This window comes from Pundamilia nyererei, unplaced genomic scaffold (assembly GCF_000239375.1).
Source record: "Pundamilia nyererei isolate P.nyererei 1_Seehausen unplaced genomic scaffold, PunNye1.0 scaffold00251, whole genome shotgun sequence".
Taxonomy (NCBI): domain Eukaryota; kingdom Metazoa; phylum Chordata; class Actinopteri; order Cichliformes; family Cichlidae; genus Pundamilia; species Pundamilia nyererei.
Genome location: NW_005187652.1, coordinates 420,555 through 445,201, shown reverse-complemented (window position 1 = coordinate 445,201; position 24,647 = coordinate 420,555). Strand labels below are relative to the sequence as shown.

Genomic DNA, 24,647 nt, shown 5'->3' with positions numbered 1-24,647 from the left:
ATATTGTGTGTGTGTGTGTGTGTGTGTGTGTGTGTGTGTGTGTGTGTGTGTGTGTGTGTGTGTGTTTATCAGCTTGCAAGAGCCAAAGTCAAGAAGCCCAAGACTTTCTGGATGAGCTGAAGCTGGCAGTGGCCTGGAACAGAGTGGACATTGCAAAGAGTGACATTTTTAATGGAGATGTGGAGTGGAAGGTGAGACACAAGGATCTGATCAAGGTTTGACAAATTTTGGTAATTAACCTCCTAGGACCGGCCGTCCACTTATGTGGACATCACATTTTGGGTTATTTAGACCAAAATACTCAATTCTGCTCTACATGGGCCTGATATCCACATTATACTGCTACTGTTCTATCAAAATTTAAAATGAATATCCTCATTTGTGGCTCTCACTTTTCTTAAAAACAAAAATGAGGTAAAAAAAAAAAAATCTGGTAATTCTTTGTTTTTACATTCATCGGGCCCCAATATGCCCAAATATCAAAGAGAAATTAAAAATGCATGTCGTGGAAGAGTTCGGGTCTTAGGAGGTTAAACCTGGCGTGCCTGCTAAAGCAACATTAAAAGGGAGTGGGAATTTTTCGAGTACAATCAGTGAGAGTCTGGGCTATTTAAGGTAATTAAAACAAAAGCTAGCCCAGTTGTGAATATGCTAGTATTCTAATATGCTCACAATGATATCAATAATATATTTTATCAGATATAATATTTTTCATTATCACTATTATAGCCAAATGTGCTGGTTTCATAGTCTGTATATAAAAGATGGATGCAGCTAGCGTGACATTGCCCACTGATTTGTGGACTTCTATTTTGAAGGCTGAAGCCTGACATTTTGGCAGTTGCCATGTTTTGCTGACATGAGATGTCATGACTGAAAAGTGGAGACTGAGTGAGAAACCCATGATAACTGCACATAGACAGGCAGCAACAGTCCGAATTATACCCTGCTTTGTCATCTATTTTTGTCTAAATAAAAGCAAAATGTACAAACTGCGCACCATTCTCTGCTAGATATGATTTAAAAGTAGTGAATGACACCATGAAATCATCATTATAGTGTTCACTGAGATCATAAATAAAGTGGAAAGTTGGGTTGTTTTTTATACATCTTTATACAATCTGACCTCTTTTTGCAACCAGCCCACGCCCTCTACTGGCCGTTAGGAAGAAGGCAGGATTTGAAAGAATTTAAGAACCAAAGAAAAAAGTTTTGACACACTTCTCTGCTGGAATTCAAACCTAGAGGCTATGTCCACCTTTTTTGTAGAGGCTGTTATCATTTTGATATATTAGCCTGCTAACATTGCCTAATTAATAGATGTTAGCAATTAACACCAACCTCAAAGCACCAGCTGTGCCAGTAGAATTCACCTTCAGAGGATCATGGATGTGTGTGCAAAATTACACAGCAGACCACCTAATAGCTACACTCTTAGACCTCTACAGAGCTTGTTTTTAAAGCTGTTTAGCATGTGCAATTTGCAATATTCACATTTGGATTAAATCTGCAAGAAAGGGATTTATATGAATAGTATTATAGTAATAACAATAAGAGTACCAATCAAGACTGGTAAGGCTCTTCATAATAACAGAAAAGAATATTTTTACAGCTGTGAAGAAGAGAGGTCATGAGTGAGTCACTGTAATAAGTCTACTGATCTTTGCAGGCTTGTGATCTTGAAGAGGTGATGATGGATGCACTGATCAATGACAAGCCAGACTTTGTGCGCCTTTTCGTGGACAATGGCGTGAACCTGGGAGAGTTCCTTACCTATGGCCGTCTTCAGGAGCTTTACTGGTCTGTCTCAGAGAAAAGCCTCCTTCACAACCTGCTCCTCAAAAAGTACGAGGAGAAGCAGCTTCTGCTCGGAGCTGCCAGGACACATGGTCCACCCGGGCACCATCCTTCCGAGCAAGGAGACCGAAAACCCCGCTTCACCCTCTATGAGGTCGCCAAAGTGCTGAAAGACTTTCTCCACGACTCTTGTAAAGGCTTTTACCAGAAGACTCCCACGGTAGGTGATGTACTCTTCTTTGAAAGTTCCAAACAAGCAATATGTTGTCTGTGTTAGGTTTCTCATCCCTTTTGGTCTGTCAACTTAAAATGAAGCAGTGTCTCTGTGAAACCACATAAAGGTTTGCATTCATCTATGAGATGTGAGCAGCGAGTGAGAGAGTTTACCTCTAACCTTCTCAGGCAGCTATATTCGCAACATTTAAGCGCCTGAAAGATGCAATGAACCAGAAAATATATAGACTTTGTGGTAAACTGACTTCCCGGAAGACAGTGAATCTTTAATGGTGACTTTAATAGCAACTCATCCTACCTACACTAATAGCAGAAAAAAACATCAAATCTACCCAATAAAGCCAAAGTGCTCTTTTCAGGGCAGCCAGCCCTTTTGTTACTCCTATCACATCATCATTTTTTTCTCTCTAACTGCAGCAAAAAAGAGATGGATCATCGTGGAAAATCACACCTGCTGCTGCACTCTAAAAATCCCTATATTTTCTCTAATTATGCTGTCAGGTTTTGTGCTACTCACTGTTGTAAGGCTGGTTGTCTCAAAGAAAAACACAGCCACAGTCAAATGTTTTCTTGGCTGAAGGTCTGCTTGGCTAAATTCATTACATATTCCAGTTGACAACCAAGCAGCTATGACTTCTTTACAGCGGAGCGAGGGAAATTGGTTTTGCGGTAAAAGGACTGTCGTAGATTGACTTATGTAAGCACTGCCTGTTCTGTAAACTGTGTGCGGCTGCCTCATCTACTATACATATTAAATACATTAAGCGTTCTCTCTGTGTGCTCCAGGAGAAGCCAGCAAAGGGTCGACTGTTCCACACCCAGAAGAATCTGGCTGAGTTAGAGGAGCGCTGCGAGCATCCTTGGCGAGATCTCTTCCTCTGGGCGGCCCTTCAGAACCGGCAGCAGATGGCTAACTACTTTTGGGCCATGGTCAGTCTTGTCAGCTTCTTTAGTCGGTTGAGCTACAGCTCGTACTATCTCAGCACTGTGCGGCTCGATAAATAACTAAATGTGCCTGGCTTTGGAAAATTCTACTCAAAGCAAAGTGAAGTGAGCAGAATTATGCTGTGATAGTTTGCGTTCTGCTTTGGGTGTGATGAGCGATGCGGGCCAGCCCAGTGCAGGTGTAGGTCAGTCCTGCCATATGAAAATGTCACTCGAGATAAAAAATAAAAAAAAAGAGCCCGGCAAACGGCGTATTTATCAAGAACTGAGGTGAACTAAAAAGCTATCTTATCTCCAAGAACATTATTCAAATGAAGGTCAGGCTGCTTGCTGAGGCAGCCAACCAGCGGTGAGCCAGCGCATGCGTGTCTAACGTCCTGATGAAGGTAATGAGACATATAGGCCGACAAGGGATTGATGTCCCACGAATAGTTTAAATGACACTCATCAATGATAATTGCTCTTTGTTTTCAACGTCTTTTCAAAGCACCTTTCATTTCTTCATTGCCATTCCCTGAACTGAGGCAACCAATTGTTGTAATCTCACACGCGGTCATCATTATGTGCTCTTTTCCAACGTCTTATATTTCAAACATTATCTGAAATTATGGTAATTGCGTTCAGTGTGTGCCCATCCCCCACCTCTAGCGCCTCAGCACTCAGGCTCTGGCCTGGACTCTGGCATTCGTAATTTGATTGTTTGAAGTATTTCCCACGTTGAAGGCGACAATTATTCTTGCAGGCTAGCAAAATCTCACATATTTATTATGTGCATATACAGTATGTCGACCCAGGAGCGTGAAGAAAATGCAGCATAATCAACACAAATCATTGATCCTTTAAACAAAAATGGGAAGAGCCCTCTGCTGCAATATGCTGCTCTTCCTCACAGTCCAGTGCATGAGTATTAGCATTACTGGTGACTTTAAACGGACCATAGATCTGCTTGTAAGCATGAATATTTCTTGAACAGCTCATAAATATGTCTTTTCGTTAACCCTGGACTGATGTTCCATCCAGCATCTACCCAGCCTTCCAACCATTGTCAGCCTATTATACTCCAAGCTATCAAAGCCCTAGTTGGATAAGTGGTTAAGAAAAGAGTGAATCTGGCTGTTATATATATGTAATACTTGCTTTCCTTGTCTTCCCAAGACCTGTAAGAAGTTAGAAAATGTCCATTTTTATATGTACAACAGACAGGTTTATAATGTCAGCTATATATAGATATGTTGTAAAGAATCTTTCAGTTCATGAAACATTCAGGGAAACTATCTTGCCACACTGTGAAAACAGTCATTCTTTATTTATACTTTACACAATCCATGCAGTTCATATACAACCTAAAGCAAGCAGCTTCCTTCTGGGTTATTCAATAGATCAAACTACAGAGACTGAAAATAAAACAACCATTCAAATATGCCTTACATTCAAGGTCAGATGGTTAAAGCCCTTCAAGAGCCTGCTATCATACCCAAACTGGCTGACTAGTTATTTTGGCCGATAACAACGGTGTCGCACGACATGTAAGGAAGTGCCTTTGAATGCAGGCTTTAGAAATCACAGGGGGGAAAAAAACCTACAAGTTGTATCTGTAGTAGCCCCATGCACACAATAGAAGCATTTAGATGCAAAAGATGCAGCTCTCAAAAATTCAAATCCCCCTTTCAGACCCATTTCTTGGATACAGCTCTCTTGTAATCTTTCAGGGCCCTGAGGCGGTTGCGGCAGCCCTGGCGGGTTGTAAGATTCTGAAAGAGATGGCACGACTGGAATCCGAGGCTGAGTCCGCACGTAGCATGAAGGAGGCCAAGTATGAGCAGTTTGCCCTTGGTGAGTACATAAACTGTTTAATGACAGGAGCTGATAATGCAATGGTCAAACATAGCAAGAGGTAAAACCTCTAACTTCAAGCCAGCAGTGTTTTGCTTTGCTTTTTTTTGTTATCCACAAGCACAAACAGATTCCACTTGAGGGACTAAAATATAAATCTGGATGTAATCTAACTGAGCGGTTGACACTGTGTAACTACTGTTCTTATTGTGGCAGATGTCTTTGGAGAGTGTTACTCCAACAGTGAAGACAGGGCTTATGCTTTGTTAGTGAGGAGAACACACTGCTGGAGCAAATCTACAGTCCTTAACTTGGCAACTGAGGCAGATGCCAAATCCTTCTTTGCCCACGACGGAGTTCAGGTGACAAGAAGACACATGCGGTGCTCCGTTTTAAAATTTATACGTTTCATCCTACAGATTAAGTATTGGGAAGCCGACAGATAAGTCTGGTTCTTTGCCACCATCTCTGCTGATATACTGGGTTTCCATGGCAGTTATTAAACATTTCCCTCTGCACTGTATGCCATTAGATACTTAGAAGCCACTTTATGCACAGTTTTGTCTAAATATGCCTCCAACAGATGCCCTTGCTATTAGAAAGTCATCAGTGAGAGTTAATTGGTATTCAGTGTCAGTAGGGAAGGTTAGCACATGGGAATGATATATTTTATTCATAGCACACAGTCGGAATTACCTTTTTAATGGGATGCCGTTAATTACAATCCAGTACATGTGTAATGTTTCAAAGAGAAAGTGGGTTTCCCTGGTCTCAGGCAAAGTAGCTGCTGGTTAATGAAATGGTTCGACTGGGGGAGAAGCATTTTGATTTTGATTTTTTTTTCTGTCTGTCTATCTGAGATAACTCCACATATGTTTCTTCTGTGAATATGGGCTCCAAGCTGCAAAGTAGAAATTTTGTAAGGCCTCTGGTGCCCCCTTGTGGTAACCTGAATTTACACACTCTGCTAGTTTGCCAATGTTGTATGAGAAACTGATTCTGTTCTGCAGGCTCTGCTCACAAAGATTTGGTGGGGGTCTATGAAAACAGACACAGCCATCTCCAAACTCGTGGCGTCTTTCTTCTGTGCACCGCTCATATGGACCAACCTCATAAAGTTCAGGTGATCAGTCTGTTGATGAACTCCACCTTTTGTCTTTGCCATGCTGATGAGCTCTGTGTCACTCGGTTGTGTGCATTATCTGGGTTTTGGGGTTTTCTTTTCAGTGATGAAGAACTTGACAATCGTAATGCTGGCAAGCAGTTTGTGGAGCTGGACAGTCTGGACACAGAAAAGGCTTTACTTCTAAGCGATGATGATGATGACCCTCTGTGAGTTTGCTCTCTTGTTTAATTTAGAGTTCATAGACTTCAGCTTGAGTGCACACTGATCTGCTTTTTGCCAAAATGATTAAGCTAAAAATGTAATTTCAGTTGTTGTTTATATTTTCTATTCAGCAAGACTGTTTTTTGTGACAACAAATTAGCTACTTAATGTTTTCTTTCCATTTTTGATTATTTGCTTTTAATTCGATTTACTTTGAGTTCGTTTCCAGCGTGGATTTTCTTGTTTCAGTTGGTTTTTACTGTTTTAAAAATCTTTATTACTTCAAGCGTTAGGTCAACACTTTTTAATTTTTACTATATGAAGGGTAATTTGTCAGAGGCAAAATTTAAGGAAAGTCAGTACAGGTATTGCATTAAAAGCACTTAACTATTTGAATGCTGTTGACTTACAGACTTGTAGCTGTTAATCTCCATTTACATGATTATATCTATAGTTAGGTCAAGGTCAAGGTCAAGGTCAAATTTATTTATATAGCACATTTCCAACAGTCTATGCTGCACAAAGTGCTTAACAATAACAATAAAATTAAAAACAACAATGTAATACAATAATAACAATAGAAACAATAAAATAAAGGAATAGAAGCAGTACTAATTAATTTAGATAAATCCAAAATGCTTGGGTCATAATGTGTTAAAAGCCAGAGCATAAAAGTGTGTCTTGAGTAAAGATTTAAATTGCTCAAGAGTTTGAGCAGATCTGATATTAAAGGGGAGACTACTACTAGTTCAAAAACTATAGTTAGATATAGATTTGTCTTTACATATTAATGTGGTGTCTTTTTTTTCCAGGGACTCTTCACCTGGAGGTCAAGCAGATCAGAGCTGCGCCTCTGTTTGGTGGCGTTTCTTACTGCGTCGCTGGCGTCGATTTTGGAGCGCTCCTGTAACGGTGTTCCTCGGCAATGTCATCATGTATTTTGCTTTCCTCTGCCTCTTCACTTACGTGCTGCTGCTAGACTTCCGCCCGCCGCCGCCTCTTGGCCCTGGAGCGCCAGAGATAATGCTCTACTTCTGGGTCTTCACAATGGTGCTGGAGGAACTTCGACAGGTGATCATCTAATCATGCTGGCACCTATATAATGCCAAGAATCAGCATCTTTCTCTCTAGGCAGCGTGACACCTTTTTCGAAGCAGTGGCATTTCTATTAGATGTGTTAGGCTCTGACACATCTGAGTAGGAGGTGATGTGAATCGCTACAGTGAGCTCATTGTCTCAGGGGTTTTAAGCCTTTCGCCTCTTTAGTGAGCCAGGTCAGACAAGCATGATCCCTTATTGCACCGATCCCACTGAGCTCTCTCCCCTTGGGCACAAAAATGCCCAGATGACAAAGTCCTTCACCACTCTATTTTTCAATGTGTAATTCAGACAGAATTATGGTAGAGATTTCCAAAGAACCACACTGCTGCAGGCAACTCTGGCATGCTACCATGCCCAGCAGGGCCCCTGTGCATTCAAAAGGATGGCTCTAAGGTGCATGCCTTTTCCTAAATGAAGATAACGCCACAGGGGCCTTGTTATCATACTTTTTTACGAAAAAAAATAAAACTTCAACAGCCTAGTTCTACCAGCTTTTTAATAAACGAGTAGTCCCAGTCTGCTCCCTCTCATAGAGTTATGCTAGTAGTGCATTTTGCTCATTTTACCATCTTTTACTGCAGATTTATTAAAATAATTCATTGCTGAGTGTAAGCTAGGTTTACCTTAAGTGTTTAAATCTACAGCTTGCACCTGGGGACAGTTGAAAGTATTTGGATGTCATGTAGACATCTGTCGAATGGCACTCAAAGCTTTCGCACAGCAGACTGTGACTTTGTGAAAGCACACATGCTGCCCTCAGCTTATTGACAAACCAACTGTGCCATCAAGGGACCAAGCAGTGGTTCTTAAGGCACGTTCAGGTAACCTGTTCAAGTCACAGGAGAAAAGTCAACCTCACACTCTAAGTATAAAAGACATTTGACAGGACTCACCATTTGGTTGCACTGAAGGTCCCCTCTAAAGCAGCAGAGCTGTGGGGACTCCTGTGCAATGCCACACATTTAGGCATCAAGCTGATGCCAGGTAAAAGACCACTATTAATGATACAAATACCAATGCTTTTAAACTACAAAGGCAGCCTGTGTAGGGGACAGCAGTCTATCATGATTTATGACATGAATCATCATCAATTTGAAAATTCTGAACACATTTTAATGAGCACTAAATCACTGTGATTAGTATTTTCCACAATAATTAGCTAACACAACAAAACACACCTTTCAGCTTTTCAGAGTGAAGTATTGATCTGATACCAATACCAGCATTGGTATCAGTGCTATTGATTTTGGGATCGACCTTTAGCTGTGGGCCCTTGAGGTGTGTTTGAATGTTGTTCTAGTATTTGATCTGAAAGAAGTCAAGACAGGCTCAGATTTTCTGATGAACAGTTTTACAAAAATATTCACATGTAAAAACAAAAGATATATCTCTTTATTAATATTTATGACAACAGAGCTTCTTCACTGATGAAGAGATGAGCATCTTAAAGAAGTTTAAACTCTACGTGGAGGACAACTGGAACAAGTGTGACATGGTTGCCATCTCACTCTTTGTTGTTGGGGTCTCCTGCAGGTAAATCTAAATCTAATGTGAGCACTTAGGCTTTAGTATGTGTCGTGGTGATGATTGTGGCTAAAGCATCAAAATAAGTAAGCAAGTGGTTAAATGAATGAATGGCTGAATGCAAAAAAAGAAAAGTGTTGCTACAGGGTGTGATTTATTTTTTTTCTCTCAGGATGGTGAATGACACCTACGAGGCGGGAAGGACGGTTCTGGCCATTGATTTCATGGTGTTTACTCTGCGTCTCATCCATATCTTTGCCATTCACAAGCAGCTGGGACCCAAGATCATCATTGTGGAAAGAATGGTGACCAAAACAAAATCATGACTTTAAGTTGTGCTCTTGCTAATAGAAGACGCCTAAAAAGAAGATTAAGACGGAGATCTTTTGCTCTCTCTCTCTTTTTTTTTAAACAGATGAAGGATGTCTTCTTCTTCCTGTTTTTCTTGTGTGTCTGGCTCATTGCATACGGAGTTGCCACCCAGGCTCTCCTCCACCCCAATGACCAAAGGATTGACTGGGTGTTTCGCAGAGCGCTGTATCGTCCCTACCTGCACATTTTTGGCCAGATCCCTTTGGAGGAGATAGACAGTACGATACATCCTTTAACTGTTTATCTGTTTGTGAAAAAATGCAAAATACTTTGCCAAGATGTGTAATTAATGTTTTGCTTATGCTTGCCATTGGGGTTGTAATCTGTTTGCCCTAGATCTTTTTGTTCCCCCCCCTTCTAATCTTATCGTATCTTGTTCTTACATTTAATGGAGCGCAGCTGCTCGCATGCCTGAAATGAACTGCACCGATGACTCAGACGAGATTATCGAGGGCCTGCGGCCACCATGTCCCAACGTCTATGCCAACTGGCTGGTCATCCTGCTGCTGGTTATCTACCTCCTCGTCACCAATGTCCTGCTGATGAACCTCCTCATTGCCATGTTCAGGTCAGGGGATGAGAATCCAGGAAAACGTGCATACATTTGCCCGTCTGATCACATGAGATGAGCCAGTGGCTTATTGAAATTATAAAATTAAAAAGAAAAACACACATACACACACACAAACTGGTTTACTTGCTTCTTCCCCTATTTGCAGCTACACATTCCAGGTAGTGCAAGGCAACACAGACATCTTCTGGAAGTTCCAAAGATATAACCTGATCGTGGAATACCACAGCCGTCCAGCACTGGCCCCACCCTTCATCATCATCAGCCACCTCTCTCAGCTCTTCCTCAGCCTAATTAAGCAGCCTGAGTCCAAGCAGGAACGTCTTGGTATGAAGGCTCTATATACACTTTTCCATTAGGGGCTATTAAGCCGTTATTTGAAACAGACATTGAAAGAGTCCTCTGTGGCTTAGGTGGCTAAACAAAAACCAAATCAAACACAGGCAAACACATGGCGGGCTTATCTTTGTCTCTCACCCACCACGTGGAACTTTTTTAGGTTAATTGGTTACTCACTTCCTTACTTTTGTGTGTTGCCAGAGAGGGAGTTGCCGGCGGGGCTGGACCAGAGGCTGATAACATGGGAGACTGTGCAGAAAGAGAATTACCTGGCCAAAGTAGAGCGTCAGCACTGGGAAAGCAGTGAGGAGAGACTCAAGAGCACCTCCTCAAAGTAACGGTCACTTTATAATTCTTTTGCAAAAGTTTGCATGCTATTCTCAAAGCAATTAAGTTAGAAACTCTTGTAGTACCTGCACAGCACCAATCTGTGTCTCTTAAGGTTAAAATGTTCTAAATGACTTTGTTTGGGATCAAGGGTTCAAAGCTTGCTGAAGACTGTCGGTGGATTTAAGGACCAAGAGAGACGACTGGCATCCATGGAAAGTCAGGTAAACGGTATACTAAGCTCAATAGCACCATCCAGGGATGCATTTTCCCAAATCTATTTCAAGTTTAAAGTCTAGTGCAGAAGTAGTTTATAAGTTAAAAATAGTGACCTCTGACCTTTTTTTTCTCCAGGTCAGATATTGCGGAGAAGTGCTGTCCTGGATGGCTGAGTGCTTTGCTCAGAGCACACTCAAATGTGGGAAGGACGCGCCGAGAGTTCCGAGTGAGTCAAAAATCAGCGAGAAGAATGACAGTAATTATGCAAAAAGATTCAAACACAGTGCTTTGTGCCTTTTCGATGTAGTCCAAGCAATAATATGTCATTCTCTAGCGTCTCTTGCAGGCGACAAGACAGATGGCGCCGCTGCAGATGCATCTCAAAGTCAAACAGCGAATGAAGCGAAGCAAGAAGAAAAAACAAAACCGGGACATCCAGGATATGGGGCCAACAAAAAGTTTCCTTACATTGATGAATAAAAGTGATAATGGCTGCATACAGACAGCTGAAGAATATTGAGAGAGATGAAAAATGTTTTTTTAATCCAATAAGGGGAAAATGGACCTTAAATGAGTGAAATGGTGTTTTATTTATAAAAATATTGGGTCCTTTAGAAGAAAACATTAAATGTTCCATTGTGGTAACTGTGTTTAGGAGGACAGCTTTCATTAGCTAAAACATTAATCCAATCAATTATTAGCATTTCATGGAGCGTGACAAAGTTGCATTCACATTTACACTTCAATTATTTAAGGTTACATTAGTTAGGAGCTTGAGTAAAAGGCACTTTGAGTAATCCGTCCATCATTTTTGCTGTTTGTGCCACAGTGATGCCTCAAAAATCAGGATGGGCAGAAGCAGTGACGCTTGAAATGCGGCATTTGGAATGGACAATAAGTTTTTGCTGATTCTGTTCCACACAATGACCTTTCTCACAAGATACCCCCGTGGAGCTTTTGTGTTACTGCTGTGTTTCTCATCAAAATTCTCTGTGTGAGATCCTGGCGTGCCCAAATGTGGCAAATGCATCACTTTCTTTGTAAAACATCTGAAAGGGAATTTTGAACGTTACCACCCCCAAATGCCCTTTGTCCTTCAGTGGAACAGAGAGATTGTTCCTGATTAAAAGGAAAAATGGCCAGGGTTAGTTCACTGCTTGGAATTCAGTTTCACCTGTTCAGGTTCATTTGCATCTATTCTAAGATAAATAGCACCTCCAGTGTTTCCAATATATGCTGTTTACCCAGAATATACAAGGATGGGGGGGGCTCTAGGCTTCCATTGGTTTGGCTTGCCAAGGTGAGTCAGTAGACTAAGCACACATAAGGGGAATGAAAATAAGATTGTGTCTATGCTAATAATTATAAGCGTTTAACTTTCCATTGTTACCTAGTGACCCTTTTTTTGGTTCATGATTCAATATTAGATAACATATGATCAACTGTGGTTACAACAAATTCCCACAACTGATTCTAGGGATTTAAGCCTGTTCACTTAGGTTTTTATAAAATGCTTAATTGTCATTTTCATCCTCTGCTGTTAAGAATATGTAATACATTATCCACATATCCTGTACACACTTGCAGATGACAAGGGGAAAAAAACCCAAAAAAGGCATCTGCTCTTTAAACAATGATTGAAAAATGACACTAGAGGTAAAAAATTAAAAAAACAAAACAAAAAAAAACAAACCCAAAACCAAAAAGTCCTCATGCTGTGTTCTACAACAATAGCAAGAGAGCCTGTGGTGCTGAGCTGATTAGATACAGTTCACATGGTCTTAACAGCGTAGATTTAAAGTACATATCTCTCATAATGATCTAAATGAATTCTGCTGTACATCTATTACAACAAACATTCAGATCTTGAAAAAAAATAAATACTAGCTATTTTAAAAGGTTGTTAATGTCAATTTTTCTTCCACTTGATCACCATCAATTAAAAATGAACTTTACTGAATTACTAAAACACTGGTAGAGGTACCATAAATGTCAGCTTGTGGAATATCCCACACAAAGGAGTGCGACTTTAGTCTCTTGAAGCAAATGCCTCAGGTCCTCTTGGCTGTACAGCTGGTCCCTCACGGTGAAGGATATTGTCAAAACGCGGCGTCACCTCGCAGCGGATGAGCAGAGTGTCGTCTTTAACATAAGCTCTCTGACTCAGCTGAGACAGGTGCATGAAGGTGACATAGCCAAATCCTTTGGGATTGCGCTGAATTGTCGGCTTCTGGAAGGCCTGTAGATCTGGTTTAGTCTCCATTGCCTCCATGTGATGCTGACCCTCAGGGCCCTGGTCTAGGATGGCGAGCCGGATGGTTCCTTGAAATGGCCAGGTAAGCTGCCCATCAAAAGCTCCTTGCATGGTGTGCACAAATAGGGAGATGTAGTTGGAGCAGCGAGGGGCATTGGGGGTCTGCAGGTGTAAGCGCAGGCACAGCTTGTAGCCTGGGCGGCCTGTGTAAAAGCCGGGGCTGTGCTCAACCACTGGCTGGCCCGCTTCTTGGTTCCGCAGGTGGACTGAAAAACCTTTGAGGCGCCAGATGAAGATACCATTGCAATGTTGGGCCTCCAGCTCTTTTACTGTATCCTCCAGCATGGACACTCTACGCCTGAGCTCTGCTAGCTGGCCTGCCTGTGAAAATGAAATGGGAAAATATTTGAGAGAAAATGAAAGAATAGAGGATTTGAGACTAATCTAAAAGAAACTAATCTAAAAGAACAAAAACAAACCAAAACCCCAAAAGGTCAAAATACACTTGGATATCACTTACTTGGGTGTCTTTTAAGATGATGAGTTCACGGAGCTGGTGATCCTGCTTCACCAATCGTCCATCCATCTCACGGAGCCTCTGCTGCATCTCTTCACTAGACGGACCTGGAGCACAACTGCTACTGCAGCTCAGAGCTGCAGCCCCTCTGGGCCCACTACAGGCCGGTACTGATGGTGCAGCTCCTTGATCCTCAGAGGAAAGTGAAGGTCCTAAAGTCCTCAGGGGTTTGGGTGTAGTACCATTGAGGCTAAGGCCACGCAGAAATTCAGCCATGTAGCGCATATGCATCTGTGTGAACTCCTGCATGTGCTGAGCCAGGTTGTGGCGCTGCATCTGCAGAGTCAAACCAGCTTTAAAACTTGTGTCGCAAACTACAAAACCTATTAACCCAGACCTTCCCAAAGTGTGGGGCCCACCCCCTAGGGGGGGGCGCGGTATGAAAAGGGGGAAAAAAACAAAATGCTTGTACACTGCTAGCATGGGGCACCCACACAAACGCAAAGCAGGAGATGAAGCATCGCTGAATATGTTTCCAAACCAACTTCATTCTAAGCCAAAGACTAGAAAATATCCCTTTGGCTTCACCTGCACAAGTGCCAAGGTAGGTCTCCCCTGCAGAATTGGTTTTCCCTTGTTGGGAGCAATCACGGACAAACAGTATCCCACATTTTTGATTTTTAGTTCACAAACACTTCTTGTAATGACTAACTACTCCTGACATTTTGGAGATGTTAGCTCTTTATACAGTAAAGTTACAGCGGGATACAAATAATATCAGGCTGATCCTGCCACAGTTTGTTCCCTCGGTTCAAATCACGGACTAACAGTATCCCACAGTTGTTTATGTTTTTCAACCCATTTTGCACAGAGAGGCATTTTTTGAAAAATGTATTAATAGCAATGTTGAATATTATTACACAGGAAAAAAACAACTACATGCAATAATTACACTGTGACGCCTCTGCCTTTCTAAATAGAGGGACAGTTACTGTGTGTTTATATGTAAGCGTGTAAAACCTGAAGATAGAGACAAAATACTGTTTATCTGCCATTCTGCAATTCATCACATGTAAACAATAACGTGGCGCACAGCTGACGTGAAAAAAGGCACATACCTTTGACGTGATGAACTCTGTATTCCTTGTCCACACGTAAACGCAAAAAAGGAGTTTTAAAAATCTCCGTTTTCGGTGATTCGAAACGCCGTTTACGTGTGGACCAAACAGCTGCGTTTTTTAAAAAAATACCGGTTTAAGTGCGGCATAGCGTAAAAGAGTCAGTAGTTTATTTCCTTACTACCTGTAATTTATTGCAGATTACTTGTATTTGCTTAATTGTTTACTAAATGTTTGAGGTGTGAAATAAACCGCAACGAAGCAAAATATGGGTGTGTGTGGTTGGAGGATGTGTTTATGCCTCCCTCCCATTTTTCTTGTAAAACAAAGGGGGGGCCAGCAAAAAAAAGTTTGGGAACCACTGTATTAACCTATTAAGAATATGCTGTATGAGAGCTGAAAGAATGGAAATCTAGAAATTGATCACCTACCCTTTCTTTACATCCAAAGATGCTAAAGTTACAGGCAATAGGTGCTTTTGGGCAATCTGTGTCACAGTGAGACTCCATCTGGGGGGGAAAAAGAAAAAGAAAAAAAAATCATTAGTAAATTAGCTTCAGTCATATTCAGATTGGGTTTTTTTAAGCATTTCAAAGAGATTGCTTATTGCTGAAAATGACAGACAAAGGGAACAAGGGAACAGGAATAACAGACAACAATTAAAACAGAAGTGGTTCCACTTTCTACTGCTGAAATGGTGACTGTCCTTCTGCACTGTAACATGTGATGTGACCAACTTTGGAATGGTTCCCCATTGCTTAAACAAGAGAGTAGTTCCTGTTTTGATCACCACTTCCTAACCCTTCATTCACCTGAGGCCTCTTCTTCATGGCAGACTCTTAAGAGACTCACCTGGTCTCTGACGAGCTCCAGCTCACAGTACTGACACTTCACACTGGCAAAGGGACACTGTTGCTGATGAAGCTGAAGGAGCAAATGAAAGGAGACTATTAGGAACATTTCCTCACAGACACAGAAAACATCACTGTAACTCTGCTATGAGATTTGTTCTTGAAAAGTGATTCAATGGTACCTCTCTCTCCTCATAAAGAAAGCATGCCACACAGTCTGGACATGACATGGGTCTTTTTTGGCACTGAACAGTTATGTGCTCTTCTAGGTGGCTCTTTTTCACAGACTGCTGGCACTGTGGACAAGGCACAGTGGCAAACTCACAATGCACCAAATGATCCTGGAAGTTAAAACAATAAAATGAAAAAATAAATACAAAAAACATTTAATTTGCTTCTGTAGCAGGAAAGTCTTCATCTTTAATCATATAGCACATTTAAAAGACATCAAGTGTCGGCCAATATAATCAAATAAAAAGAATTAAAATAGATAAGATGAAAACAGAAAACATTGTGAGACATCCATATGTTTGTAAAGATATGTGTACATGCAAATATGCACATACATATACAAAAATGTACATTCAGCACACATACATGAACATAAAATACATGTATACGTATACACATGCAAACATCATCCAGAATAGCTAAAACAGAATAAAAGTGGTGTCAGGAAAGCTGTAACAAGTCCTCTGTCCACACCAGAGAAAGACACAAACTGGGGGATGAACTGTTATTTATGTGCCAAGAAAAAAAAAAGTGTAGTTGTGGTGGTGTTCTCTGAAGTCATTTTATTGTGTTGACAAACTTGTTCTACAGCAATCTCAAAAATGTCTACAAGCCGCTGACACCTGTCCATTTTATGAAGTTGGCAGTCAGCAGTAGTGAGAGGTTTATAATCACGACTGACAAGCAAAAAGCTTTAAAAAACAAACAAACCCAAAACAAAGTGATGATCACAATCATAAATATGTCTTTGAAATGTTCACGTGCAAAGCAACTGCATCTTCAAACACCAGCCTGTTAACATCCCTGACTTCGTGTTCTGTGTTTGGATCAAACATGTCTGTCACAGTTTTTTTTACCTCCAAATGCCGGAGCTCCATCTTGTCGGCACAGCCCAAGTTTGGACAGCGAACAGTTAGCGACAGAATTTCCCTTTTGGCAAAGTTATCAGGGAACAGTTGGTCTTCTGACAACATTTCGTTGTCCACTGGGCACCTCTGTCCCGTATCACTGATTTGCAAGAAGAAGAACAGAAATCGTTGGTCCCTTTTGTCTACTTCACTATTAAAACAAGTACCAGTGAATTTTTGGATCATTCGGAAGCCTTTCATTTCTAAATCATTACTCCGTAATTTGCCAGATTGCCCTGACGCTAATAAAGAACTAACAAGGATTCAAAACTGGCCTGTGAAACTTGTGATGATAAATGAAATAGAAACCTAAGTGCTTATTGCTGATTAAAAAGATGCACAATAGCATACCGAATGGATTTCTCAATGCAGCTCTTGCAGAAGCGGTGACCACAGCGTGTTTGAATGGCGTTCCTCAAAGCCATGAGACAAATGGGGCACTCGTATTTACTCTCCAGCGGTGGATCAAACTCCACATCGTAGCCCTGCAGGGGGGCAGCCTGAAAGCTGCTGCTGCTCATGAAGGCACTAGGGTTCTCTGAAGGGCTAAGAATGGACTCCTGTTCTTTTTCCAGCATAGCCAGAGCACAGTCAGACAGCACTCCACCAACAGCTCCATCATAGCTGTCCTCCTCTAAACTCCCCTTATTGCTTTCACAGCAGGCCATTTGTAGCAGGTGGCAAAGTCTGAAAGAGGTAAGGAAGCGTGAAATAAATTCTAACTCTATTAACTTTAAAATAGACATGTGCATTTTTCTGCTTTTAAAATGGGGATATTTTTACTTCAGCCGCACAAAAGAGATTTTCTTTTTGTATGAAGCTGCTAAAAAGGTTTTGTAGAGTTACACAATGATATGATGTTCAAGAAATATCCTCCTACAACCATCTTTATAATTTCCTCCAATCAACTTCCTCCCTTCTTTTAGAAAAAACCTAAAGTAAATCAGCTCATTTATCATGAAAACAGGATCCTTATGGGAAGGTTTTAGGGTTATTTCTAATGATCTTTTTCCTTAATGAGCAATCAGACAATTTATTTTTCACATAACCACATTACCAATTCATTATTTGGCCTTCCCTTACTCTTCCACATCTAATCTGTGGGTTTGTAAGCAAATCCTATACCAGAAGAGTTAACACACCGCTCCAAAGAGACACACACACACACACACACACACACACACACACACGTGGGAATTCACTTCAGAGAAGATTCTTGGATTCTTGCAACAAACCAAAATAAATAGAGAAATCTTCACAAACCCGAGTATGAACTAATGAAATATGCAGTGTAGTCTTTGGTTGGTTATTAAACTATAATACTGAACAACACATTTTGTAACAACTGGAATTAATCTTAAAGACTCAGTCTTGAATTTAGATTGTAAGATTAGTACCATTTATCGTTACTCCTTATATCCCACCTAGCTTAACAAACCAAATAAGCTAATCATCCTTGACTATATGCAGCTTTGTACATAAAAACATGCCAACCAGACTGTCAACCTGTACAGTGAGTCATGTACAAGCTATGGGCGTCGTAAACCTCCTCCTTGAATCTACTATTCCTCTACATGGGGCGTAACTTTTACTTTTCATTAGTCAGCATCAGTCAGTCGATAAGGTTCTGCCTAAACTCCAACATTCGGTATCAAATCTTTTTTTTACATAAAACACGTTACAGCTAGCTAACAGTCTGCATACAACGACTGGAAGTGTTGGCACTTGACGAACCAGCCATGCCCCTGGATACGGAACTACAAATGCGAATCTGGTTGCAGTCAAAAGTAAAGTATTAAAAGAAAACCACTGACCAAAACAACGGGCAGCGAAATCACGTCCCTCACATCGGTGACAAAAGCGTTATAAGCTCCGAATGTGTCCGTGAACCCAGGTTTTTATTCTCGTAGCACACCCACCTTTGCCTTGAAAACGTCTCGAACTTTTGGTATCTACAGAATTTCCTGTTTTTTTTTCTTTTTCCAAACGTCATTAAATTTTTTTCGCGCTTTGCAGACGCGAGCGCCATCTCCTGGTGGGAGTCTATTGTTGCCGCAGGAAAAAAATAGAAAAAGAAAAAGGGAGACAGAAAAATGGCGGACCTCAGGAAAATCTGCCCGGAGTCTGTGCCCTGCCGTGTCAACTATTCGCGGAAAACGTCGCTACATGGAAAGCTTTTCATCCTCCTGTGTATACTTGCAGTGGACTCCGGAGGGGCTACGACCCACTGGGTTGTCACAGAGGACGGAAAAATTCAGCAGCAAGTATGACAGCTCATTGACCTGCTAACGCTTACGTTTGGCTGCTAGCTTATGAAGCTAACTATTTTTGATAGCACCGACTGTAACGTAACTGTAGTACTTATAATAATTTAACTCGGTGCGACTCATTTGTCAGCTTGAGCAACTGTGGATTTAGAAAGAAAGTTCCGTGGATATTAAAATCCCGCTTGTTTGACCAAGTGGTTTAGCTTTATCAGACTAGTTCCTTTATCTTTTGGTTAACCGGGTCAAGATAAACACTTATATTTTTATGACAGTGTGTATGCCTCCATTGGAAGGCGCTTGCAGATATGCCAGAACGTCAGTGGTGTTTGGTGCCGACTATAGACAGGGACATTACGTATTTATGTGTATTAGGAGCGTCTGACAAGACGAGTGTGCGTGTGTGAAATTAACAATCGGGCGCACTAGTTAAATCAATGACTCTACACTATCTGAATGTTGTCATATCAGAGATTAATCGACTGCCCAAGTCTTTTTCGGCCTAAGTAAGCGAAGCTAAGCACGTCGGTCACGATCGCGCTGTTTGCTTTTCAGGTGGACTCCCCTTTAAATCTGAAACACCCGCACGATGTTGTAATCTTCATGAGGCAAGAAACCCGCGTTAACTACCTCAAGAAGCTGGAGGTGGGTTTACCCATTTATTCTTTCATTCATGCTGGTCATTCGCTGTAGTTTGTGTCACTACATTATTAAATTAAATTCAGTCGTTTAATTTAAGATCCAATTCCAGTTTGTCTTGCCTCACTGCTGCCTTCTTTTCTGATTGTTGAGCAGAAGCAGCTAGTGGCACAGAAGATTCATATTGAGGAGAATGAGGACCGAGATACGGGTTTGGAGCAGAGGCATTACAAGGAGGATGCAGACTGTGTAATGGCTAAGGTACCCCTGGGAGACCTGGATCTGTATGATGGCACTTATGTCTCATTGGAAAGCAAAGACATCAGGTCTGTGCCATTATTTTGCTTTTAAATATGCATTTATGGTTTCTGCTCCTAAATAACTTCACGGCCTCTGTGTGATTATGATGAAATTGTCATCTTTTCTTCTCCTCTTTTCTTTCTAGACCTGAAGACTACATTGATTCCAGGTCTGCTCTACCCCCAGATCTAGAGAAGCCAGACTGCGGAAAAGTGTTTGAACTACCTTATAGTATCCATGCTTTCCAGCACCTCAGGGTGAGTAGACACCAGGCTCATCATCTGTTGTGAGGATATAGGGCCGCTTGATGACAAGTATTATCTGCATGGCTTTTTTATTTTCCAACAAATATTTTGAAATGTTATCCTGAACCTAACCTCTGGAACTGAATTGCAGAGTTGCATGGAATTACATGGCAGTTCTTGTTTAATTAGGCTTTAAGCCAATTTTACACTTAATTACTAGAAATGGACCAACTGACCAGCCAGGGACTGGAATCTGCTGTTTTCCGACATGCTCATCCCAGATCAGCCAGTCTGTCTCATGTGGGTCTGATTATGAGCCGGTCTGTTACACAGATGGGTAACGTGAGCAAGTAGTCATGCCCACACTTGCAGCCTTGTGCTAACATGTCTTTAACTAGAATTTATTTACTGTGAGTGAAGACGCAGAGTTTGCTAAAATAAACAACAGACCTTATTAGACACTTAAAACCCCCTCGCCCAGCTGTACTTAAACATTTTAAAGAAGCTAACAAAGGCAAAGAGGCTAAAGTTAAAGCCATCGAGAGCTCAGAGCCAGCCAGCCACAAGGCAGCAGCCTCAGTATGAGCAAAAGATCATAGGAGCTATGAGGGAAACTATGCTGATGAGTAAAAAGGTTCAAGGTCCTGGTGATTTTCTAAGCACAGTAGAAAACAATGTAACTAAATGGCATTAGATTTGTTATATATATTTATTGCAGCTGCTTTTGTTTGGGTAGGTCAACCTTGCCAGGTATAAGTGGATGTATAGCAGCTCGTTTAAGTTAATCATTTATGCCTCTTTACAATAACTGAGCAACTTTCATTTGTGTCATTGAGAGAAGATCCTGTAACTTGGTCTGGGGGAAATTGTAAAGTTTAATCATGTCTTTTATGATAATAACATTTTTCTGAAGAATAATTGATTTTTGCTCGTATATGCTGCCACTTTTAGTTCTTAGAAAGAAAATCTAAATCAGCAACAATCGTTTTCGGCAGGCCACGCTTAGAATAAAATTGGTATTGGCCAAGAAAATTGCATCAAGTGCATTTCTGTTAATTACCACTGTGCCATCTAATACAGTTCAGTATAACATAACATACCTACAGTTTTGGATTTTGTTAATATGAAAACGGTGATTATTTATTTTTATGTTATAGGAGGTGCTGATGCCACTGTTGTTTGTTTGTTTTAAACCAACCCTTTGTTGCAGTTTATCTACAAACTTACTTGTATGATGTTTGAATTTAAATTTCTCCTTGAATCCAATGTCAAGAAATTTATCATTAATTAGGTACACACCGATCCACGTTTTTCTAGTTCCAATACTATTCCCATACATTGGAAAAGAGGATTTGTACTGATACCAGTGTTAAATTAATAAGCTGTATTCCACACTGCAAAGAGTAGACTAGGAGTCCTTTTTTATGCGTAAGGAGACGGTAGTAAATGAATAAGAAACAACAGGACCAATTTAAATGACATGGAAAACATGTATTTATATTCAATCTGTCTATTTTCTTAACTACTTTTCCAATTCATTGTCGTGGAGTGGATGTAGGTTATCCCATTTGTGAGAGAGCAAAAGACAGGGTACAGCTTGGCCAGTCCATCACAGGGAGACTGATAATCATTCACATCACGTTAATCACCACTGTCCTGTACCCGAATATGAAAACTTCACACAGAAAGGCCTCATCCGGCTGGCGGATTCGGGCCCCCAAAAATCGACAGTGTGCCTTATGTATAGGGATGGGTACTGGTGTCGTTCTGACATAAACGGTAGTAACCAGACCGAAAAGCAGCGCACATTTCGGTGCTTTATTTCGGTGCTTTTTTTTCCTGAGCTGTGATACACTTTTAGCCAATCGTTTTACGTTTCCGAGGATAGTAGGCGGGGCCAGGTACGTACGTTCTGTTAGCGCAGAGCTACAGATTAAAAATGTCCAAGGCGAAGCGGTTAAAAGTCTGGCTGTACTTCACAGCAAAATATGCAAACTCAGCAGCAACAAGTGCTTTAAGCTGATACTGTGATACTGTCAAAGGAGGTAACACCTCGAATCTCATGAAACACCTGGCGACGCATAGCGTTTTTTTAAAAGCCGAGAAATGCGCCGTATTTGATGGCAGCAGCAGCCGTTCTTCTCTGCGTGAGTAGCTTAATGTTGTTCTTGTGTGATTTACGCTGAGTAGGCTAACCACGTTATTACATTAATGCATGTAAGGTGAACTAGCAAACATCATCATAGCTACATGCGGCTGTCTTCTTGTTTGATGGCAGATACTCTCTTCACCCTGGCCAAAAAGGCTAAAATGACCAAAGAAGAAGTGGAAAACAGTTAAACATGAGAGGTTTTTGGACAAAGTTTGTGTTTTTTCCATTGATCAAGCACTGCTTCCAGCCAAGAGTGATACCATATATGCCCCATAGCTGCAGAAAAGGCTAACATTGTTATCTTTTTACAAAAAAACCAGCTGAACATGAGAGGTTTTTGGACAAAGTTTGTGTTCTCCATTCTTTAAGCACCGGTTTGAGCACCGTTTGAGCACTGGCACCGTTTCAAAAGTACCGATTTGGCACCGGTATCGGATAAAACCTAAACGATACCCATCCCTACTTATGTATGAATTCTGGTTGTGCTTACTCACCTCGAATCAATTTTATGTGGTACACGGCGTGCAGAAATCTGTTCAAAAATGTTTTAGTACGACTTTGGTAGACTATGAAGGCGCACTGCTTGATGGATTGCCGGAGCATTACAGCTGCCGTAGTCAGGAGCCCTGCGGAGTAATCTGGGTCCAAAACTCCCTCTGCTTCAGGTCCCAAAGTCAAACAAACACTGCGGCATCACTGAGCGTTAAAAACTGTCTAAATTATTTTATCTTTAATAAAATGATCAGTGTTGATATAGCATGTTCTGACTGAGAGACTTCTCAAAAAATTAAAACGTACAGCTCTGCTATCACTTCCAACATAAATGAAGACAGAAAACTAAACAGCAGTGACGTTTTGTAGGGTTACTGAAGTCAGACTAGCTGGTATATAATGATGTGCTACGTGATTGCTAGCAAAAGTTAGCATAACATTAGCACAGTGAAGCTAAAGGACGAACGCTAACTTTTTTCCACTCGATAAAAGTTAACGTGAGGGTTTCTGGTGGTTAGAGACAAATGCAATTGCATGGCAGGATGCTGTAAACGGACCAAACTTCACTCAGGAGAACAACTGAGATAATCCATCCATAATATGAGGTTAGTCATTAATATTATACTGCAACAACGTGGGAAGAGCAGCTGCGAGAGAATTCAGCATTAATGAATCAATGGTACGGAAGTGGAGGTAGTGCAGTTTTGGGCTTTCCCCATGTCACTACCCGATCTGTACCGGAAACCCGATCGGTACCACGCATATGCGAAAGGTGTCTACTTCCGGCCGTTACGGGTCAGAGTATCTGTTAAGATGTTAACAATAATAATTATCTCTTAAAATGGTTGCAATAATGAAACATTTCAATATAATGTAGACAAAAATGAAAAATAAAAAGATAGTTACGGATCAGTACTCCCCGATCCTTACTGCACATGTGCAAAGTCTACCCGATCTGTACTGCGCATGTGCAGATTTTTCTTTTTCTTCTTCTTCTGTTTCATTTAATGGCAGTTTACTCCCCAGTGTACGAGGATACCGCCACCTGCTGACCAAGTGGATGAACTGTATTGTAAACTGAAGTAGCGCCATTACAAATGCATGTTTAATTTGATTTAGTGATAGTCAAGTGTGTTTATGCTTCTCTGTGCGGAGAGGATTGTTGGAATAGTCATGATGATGTCAATTGTCAGTAAACACTTAATCTGGCTGATGAATCTTCACGTGACACATTCTGCGCCATTCTTCTTATTTTACTGTTGTTAAAATGGGGGAGGCTCTCTGTTGAGGAGAAAAGCATGAATTTGTTTGTAAACGGATTATCCATTGTTTAAATGTCTCGGGCAGTTGAAAAGGAGGCAGAGCTGTTGAGAAATGCTAGGAGCTAACTGGGCGCTAACCGTGTCACTCAAACACATTAACTGGGGGGCTGAGCAAGATGGCGACGTGAAGAGGAGTATTTTTTTCGAGCTCTCAGCACTAGAATGTTATAAAGCAGTTTTATAGCACCTATTTGACGTCTTTCTAGCTTCCAAGACTTTTTTGAAGATCAGCGCAATAAAACCTGCTAAATCTGAATCCAAATTTAATAACAACAACATGTCGAAATCTGTTCAGAAAAGGCTGAGTAACTCGGGCAAACCACATGCAACTAGCATGCTAGCTAGCGACCATAGCTACATGAAAGAAATGGATTGTCAGCAGATGGTTGAAGAAGAATTTCCACCACTACCAGTTACGCCTTCCAAGCCTCCAGTGGCTAAAAAAACCAACATTGTCTACCAGTCACTCTGATGGCGACTCCCTGAAAGCTGATGCAGTCAACACTTTGATCAATCTGATCAACACCAGAAGTGACGCCATTGAAGAAATGGTAGGAACACTTTGTACGGAATGAAAGGACACAAGTGATAAGATTATGGTCATTGAGAAAAACGAGTGGCTTACACAGAAATGTGACGAATGCATCTCTGAAATTGAACGCTACAACCGCCGTTGGAACCTGAGACTGTATTGGGAACCGGAGTTGGAGAAAGAAGATGTGTGCGCAAAAGTGATTGAGATATGCCAAACGGTTCTGCCAGCAG

At 41.1% G+C, this 24,647-nt stretch overlaps 3 protein-coding genes across 4 annotated transcripts in view; 2 read left to right on the top strand and 1 right to left on the bottom strand.

Moving 5' to 3' along the window:
* Positions 1-11,077, top strand: part of trpm5 (transient receptor potential cation channel, subfamily M, member 5) — a 17,927-nt gene extending 6,850 nt beyond the window's left edge. The window contains exons 10-26 of the mRNA XM_005749622.2: positions 73-191; positions 1,670-2,017; positions 2,818-2,961; positions 4,686-4,809; positions 5,026-5,171; positions 5,820-5,932; positions 6,037-6,141; positions 6,949-7,207; positions 8,652-8,770; positions 8,934-9,066; positions 9,177-9,351; positions 9,533-9,701; positions 9,853-10,031; positions 10,245-10,377; positions 10,522-10,594; positions 10,725-10,815; positions 10,924-11,077. Of these exons, the coding sequence (XP_005749679.1) occupies positions 73-191; positions 1,670-2,017; positions 2,818-2,961; positions 4,686-4,809; positions 5,026-5,171; positions 5,820-5,932; positions 6,037-6,141; positions 6,949-7,207; positions 8,652-8,770; positions 8,934-9,066; positions 9,177-9,351; positions 9,533-9,701; positions 9,853-10,031; positions 10,245-10,377; positions 10,522-10,594; positions 10,725-10,815; positions 10,924-11,069 (2,576 nt within the window). The 3' untranslated portion in view covers positions 11,070-11,077. The remainder of the gene's footprint in view (positions 1-72; positions 192-1,669; positions 2,018-2,817; positions 2,962-4,685; positions 4,810-5,025; positions 5,172-5,819; positions 5,933-6,036; positions 6,142-6,948; positions 7,208-8,651; positions 8,771-8,933; positions 9,067-9,176; positions 9,352-9,532; positions 9,702-9,852; positions 10,032-10,244; positions 10,378-10,521; positions 10,595-10,724; positions 10,816-10,923) is intronic.
* A 68-nt stretch (positions 11,078-11,145) lies between these two features.
* On the bottom strand, positions 11,146-18,511 carry traf6 (TNF receptor-associated factor 6). Of its 2 annotated transcripts, none has more exons than XM_005749623.2 (8): positions 18,388-18,511; positions 16,820-17,155; positions 16,418-16,568; positions 15,512-15,670; positions 15,331-15,402; positions 14,910-14,987; positions 13,364-13,696; positions 11,146-13,224 (listed from the first exon to the last, which is right to left on the bottom strand). In XM_005749623.2, exons 1-8 carry the CDS (start codon positions 18,495-18,497, stop codon positions 12,619-12,621), a joined length of 1,845 nt encoding a protein of 614 aa, XP_005749680.1. In that variant the 5' UTR covers positions 18,498-18,511; the 3' UTR covers positions 11,146-12,618. The 2 variants fall into 2 exon arrangements, with proteins under 2 accessions (XP_005749680.1, XP_005749681.1); XM_005749624.2 differs by having other exon boundaries at positions 11,149-13,224; positions 18,283-18,428.
* A 46-nt stretch (positions 18,512-18,557) lies between these two features.
* The window catches only part of ttc17 (tetratricopeptide repeat domain 17), a 26,315-nt gene continuing 20,225 nt past the window's right edge, over positions 18,558-24,647 (top strand). Inside the window, exons 1-4 of the mRNA XM_005749625.2 lie at positions 18,558-18,732; positions 19,288-19,377; positions 19,528-19,697; positions 19,817-19,928. Of these exons, the coding sequence (XP_005749682.1) occupies positions 18,562-18,732; positions 19,288-19,377; positions 19,528-19,697; positions 19,817-19,928 (543 nt within the window). The 5' untranslated portion in view covers positions 18,558-18,561. The remainder of the gene's footprint in view (positions 18,733-19,287; positions 19,378-19,527; positions 19,698-19,816; positions 19,929-24,647) is intronic.

What these genes read in the sequence shown, in the direction of transcription:
- traf6 (XM_005749623.2), bottom strand. Translation starts at nt 18,497, where the DNA reads ATGGCGCTCGCGTCTGCAAAGCGCGAAAAAAATTTAATGACGTTTGGA. An exon ending in TGGAGCTCGTCAGAGACCAG is followed by an intron (nt 14,988 to 15,330) that starts GTGAGTCTCTTA and finishes TTTCCCCCCCAG; the next exon opens with ATGGAGTCTCACTGTGACAC. An exon ending in TCTTTGGATGTAAAGAAAGG is followed by an intron (nt 13,697 to 14,909) that starts GTAGGTGATCAA and finishes TTGACTCTGCAG; the next exon opens with ATGCAGCGCCACAACCTGGC.